Raw genomic sequence first — 4,350 nt, forward strand, 5'->3', positions numbered from 1 at the left:
AAAGCAGAAATGATCTGTCTGGACTGAAGGTGATGATCGTTGTGCTCAAGCAAGAGATAAAGAAAAGTGAGAAGGCAAATGGGAAGGCAAGGGAAAAGGCAAATGAGAAGCTAAATGAGAAGCTGCGACAGGAGCGGCAGCAGGATAATAAAGACTTGGAGAAACGCATATGTATTCGCTTTGAGGCAGTCTTTAAAGATATGCTGGGTAAAATTAAATTAGAAATGTAGAAAGCATTTTAAGATGGAGAAGCTTTTATCTGTGGTACCTCTGCAAAAGAACCACCTCTTTCAACCTTTGCAAACATACGCAGTTTTTAATATCTAGAAAAAAATTTGGGATTAACTTGCTTAGAGATCTTTATATAGACAATGTCTTTGCATCCTATGAACAATTTCAATCCAAATTTAACATTCCAGCTACACATTTCTTTCACTATCTTCAAATTAGGAACTTTGTTAAACAGAACCTGCTCGATTTTCCTCATCTTGTATCCTCGTCCATGCTGGAAAAAATATTGCTCAATTTCAAGGACTCAGACACCATCTCTGCAATATATAAAATTATTTTACAGTCCCACCCTTTCAAAGAATCAAGAGGACACAGGGAAAAAGATCTCTCAATTAATATATCAGAAAAGGAGTGGAAAATAGCAATGCAGAGAATTCACTCGAGCTCCATATGTGCAAAGCATACACTTATTCAACTCAAAATTATTTATCGAGCACATCTGTCTCGACTAAACTCTCCAAAATGTTTCCAGGGCAAGATCCAACCTGTGAACTCTGCAATCAAGCCCCAGCCTCACTAGGTCACATGTTTTGGCCCTGCAACAAATTAACATCATTCTGGACCAAAATTTTTAATTACCTTTCAGACAGCCTTGGTCTCACAATCCCTCCTAACCCATTAACAGCTGTGTTTGGGGTTCTTCAAGAGGGGTTTAAAGTGGAGAAGGACAGACAAATTGTAATTGCATTCACTACACTCTTGGCACACAGACTTATTTTGCTAAACTGGAAGAATCCTAACTCTCCTCTTTTAAGTCAGTGGGAAACTGATGTTTTATACTATTTGAAATTGGAAAAAATCAAATACTCAGTTAGAGGATCTGTACAGATTTTTTTCAAAACATGGCAGGATCTAATCAGTAATATTTCAGAATACGCTCTTAAAGCACCGGGGAAGCAATTATTTCTTTATTTCTTTCTCTTCTCCATTCAACTCTATTGGCTTATCAAACTTATCAATTTAGGTATGTTTATAAGCCTTAAGTTTTACTCCGTTGGCCATGTTCTCTCTCTCAGGGGTGGGGATCAACTTGTTCTCAATCCTACTTTTTATAAAAATTGATTGATTTGTATGGAATGATTGCAATAACATTAATACAATTTCAAAAAAAAAAAATGGTATCTTGCACTGCCACCTAGTGGATTCCTCTAGATTTACGTAAAATACACTTGCAAGTATAAACAGCAAAACGCTTGCGTAGCAGGAGCGTCCGCTGCAGCATGCATCGTGTTGCGTTAAGTATAAACCTGGCCTTGGGCGCAGCCATCAGCAGTGTCTGTCTGCCAAGAGAGTGTCAGCCTTGTCGAGAGGTTTACTTACCTTGGCAGTGACATTCATGTCTCTGGTGAGTCTTCCTATGAAGTCGGTAGATGGATTGGGAGAGCATGGGGGGTCATGAGGTCGCTGGTGCTCCCGATAGCTATGCCAAAGTATGAAGGTTCAAGTCTTTAGAGTCCTGGCTTCCTGTCTTGCTATATAGTTTGCGAATATAGACGCTATCCAATGACCTGAGACGAAGACAGGACTCCTTTGGGGCTGTGTTTCTTCAGAGAATCCTTGGGTACCTCTGGTTTGACTTTATGTTGAATGAGTGGTTGCTCACAGAGTCCCGAAAGAGGTACATTACCTGCATTGTGAGGACTCGTCAGTTGCAGCACTACGGTCATGTGGCGCGATTCCCAGAGGGTGAGCTGGCTCGAAGGATCCTTATTATTCAGGCCCAGAGTGGCTTGACAAGGCCAAGGGGATGCCCACGTAACACCTGGCTGCAGCAGATAGTCATTTCAGGAGAGTAGGACTGGACCGTGTGTCTGCCTGGGGGGTTGACAACTAGGATCCCAAGCTATTTTGTTGTGTGGTGGGTGTGGCAAACAGTGAGGCTTGAACTCAAGTCACTTAATCGCATGGCATCATTTTCTGCTATTGCACTGAAGGAGACATCTTTCTGCCCAACGGCTAATCAGACTGTGTAAGGAGACATCTTTCTGCCCAACGGCTAATCAGACTGCTAATTACACAGGAGTCTCCTGTTTCACAGCAGGCTCTTTCTCAGCCTCACAGCACGGCCCTTCTTGTTACACTCATGTTTCTAGAGATAATGTAACCATTGACCCAGAAATATGTAGACCATAGCATTATGACAATGAAGAATACACCACCATGAATATAGGGACCATTACCTTATGTCTATTAAGACCACAGACTGTTGCTTTCTCAGACTATATCTTCATGCGTCTTGTTTATTGGGAGTACATTATGACATTATGTCTCCAAGGGTATGAATTGATATCTGTTTGGTAGTTTTACCATTTACAACTCTTTATTAAATCATTCAAATGAACTTTACCGGGTATACTTTAACCTGTTGAACCTTTAATTTGGCTTTGAGTCTTGCAGCTCATTTTGTATCATCAAACCCCTTGGCTACTGGGAGATTTTTGTAAAACCCCAGGATGAACACTTTTTTATTCTTATGTCAGGATGGCACCATATGTCATAGTAGTTGCTTATATTATTTCACTTGCACATCCCACATCCTATTTGCTTATAAAATATCAGAAACTTTTACATTATTGCTTAATTTTATTATTATTATTATTTTGAGACATGCTTGTCAACACAATAAGACATAATGGAAGCTACTTCTTTATCAGATTTTATGAGACATTATTTGGTACATAATTGCATATGCAAAATGAGGACAGAAGTTATATTTAGTCTTTTTTGTAATGTCCTTTTTGTCATAGAGACAGGCATTAAGCAATAATGCATTATGAGACAACAGTACTTACAGTCTCGACTCGGTGCTTTCTGGAGAGCTATTCTCACTTTTTTTTTTGCATGTCAAAATTTCTTTGATATTGTTGTTAGTCTTGAGAATAATAATTGGAAAAACAGTAGCATAGCAAGTTGAAAAGAAAAATCTCACATCTACAGCATAAGGGCTTACTGTCTTGCCGGTTAGTATGTACAGGAATATTGTGTTTTCAGCGCCTAGAAACAGGATGTCACTGACAACCAAGGCAATAACAATTTTAGCTGCTTTAATCTCTCTTAACGTGTTGAAACCGGACACAGACATCTGTTTAATTTTTCTTTGATGTCTGTACAGTAGCAGCAGAATTGCAGTACTTGTTGTAGCCATGAAGATGACAAACACCAGATCACGAATGACACTGGCAATTCCAAAGCCAAGGAAAGTAGCCTGATCAGGGAAGCGTACAATGCAGTAGCCCAGATAGTATGTGTATTCCTGTCCAGTTGTGTTACTAGCATGCCTGCTGTACAGAACTGAACAAAAACAAATTCCAAGATTTGGAAGGATCATAGTGAACATAATGAGTCCCAGCATTTTAGAGACTTTCAGACGACATACAGTCCAAGTAGGATGCGGTGATTTCATCACCAGAAATTGGTAACCACTGAGCAAGGAACTTAAACTGAAAGTCATAGCCCGAGAAAGTCTAGAAATGTAGACAATAACACTGCATGCGGTGTCTTTGAAAAATGTAGCTGCTCCGACAACAAAGAGACTATATGGAAGCCCTCGAGTCATTATCAGGATCGTGTTAGTAAGTGCCAGTGCTGATAAGATCTTCTCATTTGGACCAAACTTGACTCCAGAAACCCAAAGAGATCCCAAAGCAACCAAAATGGCAACGTTGGCTGGTATGCCAATTATTGCAAGTGAGAAGAATACAGCTGCCTTGAGTAAAGAGTACCAGTCCATTTTTGCTTGATTTTCTTTGTATTTGTATCTCTTGAAATTTCAAATGTGTCAAATGTACTGTCTGTGCTTGCTTTGAATTATATATTTGCATGCTAAAAAGAGTATGCGGAAAACTGATACGCCAGAAGCAAGAAGTACGGGGCAGAAAACAATGGCATGATTATAATGAATAAGGCAGAAGCAGAAGTTTCTTTGTGTTGGATAATTTCATTGCTCAGTATCTTTGAATACATTTTTTTTATTTTATTGAATTGTATTGCTAATAAAATCTTAAAGTATTGCATAACCCAATTCTCTATCAAATGTTGAGTGTTAGCCCATTGGATGAC

General features: G+C 39.3%; 1 protein-coding gene across 1 annotated transcript; it reads right to left on the reverse strand.

The window, feature by feature from the left end:
• Nucleotides 1-3,079: 3,079 nt before the first annotated feature.
• LOC120543298 (olfactory receptor class A-like protein 1) lies at nucleotides 3,080-4,021 on the reverse strand. The gene has a single exon (XM_039776334.1). The coding sequence runs from the start codon at nucleotides 4,019-4,021 to the stop codon at nucleotides 3,080-3,082; it is 942 nt and encodes a 313-aa protein (XP_039632268.1).
• Between the last annotated feature and the right edge of the window lie 329 nt (nucleotides 4,022-4,350).

This window comes from Polypterus senegalus, chromosome 13, assembly GCF_016835505.1.
Source record: "Polypterus senegalus isolate Bchr_013 chromosome 13, ASM1683550v1, whole genome shotgun sequence".
Lineage (NCBI taxonomy): Eukaryota > Metazoa > Chordata > Cladistia > Polypteriformes > Polypteridae > Polypterus > Polypterus senegalus.

Bases quoted from the DNA above. Each gene is read 5' to 3' on its own strand.
- LOC120543298 (XM_039776334.1), bottom strand. From the start codon at position 4,021: ATGGACTGGTACTCTTTACTCAAGGCAGCTGTATTCTTCTCACTTGCA.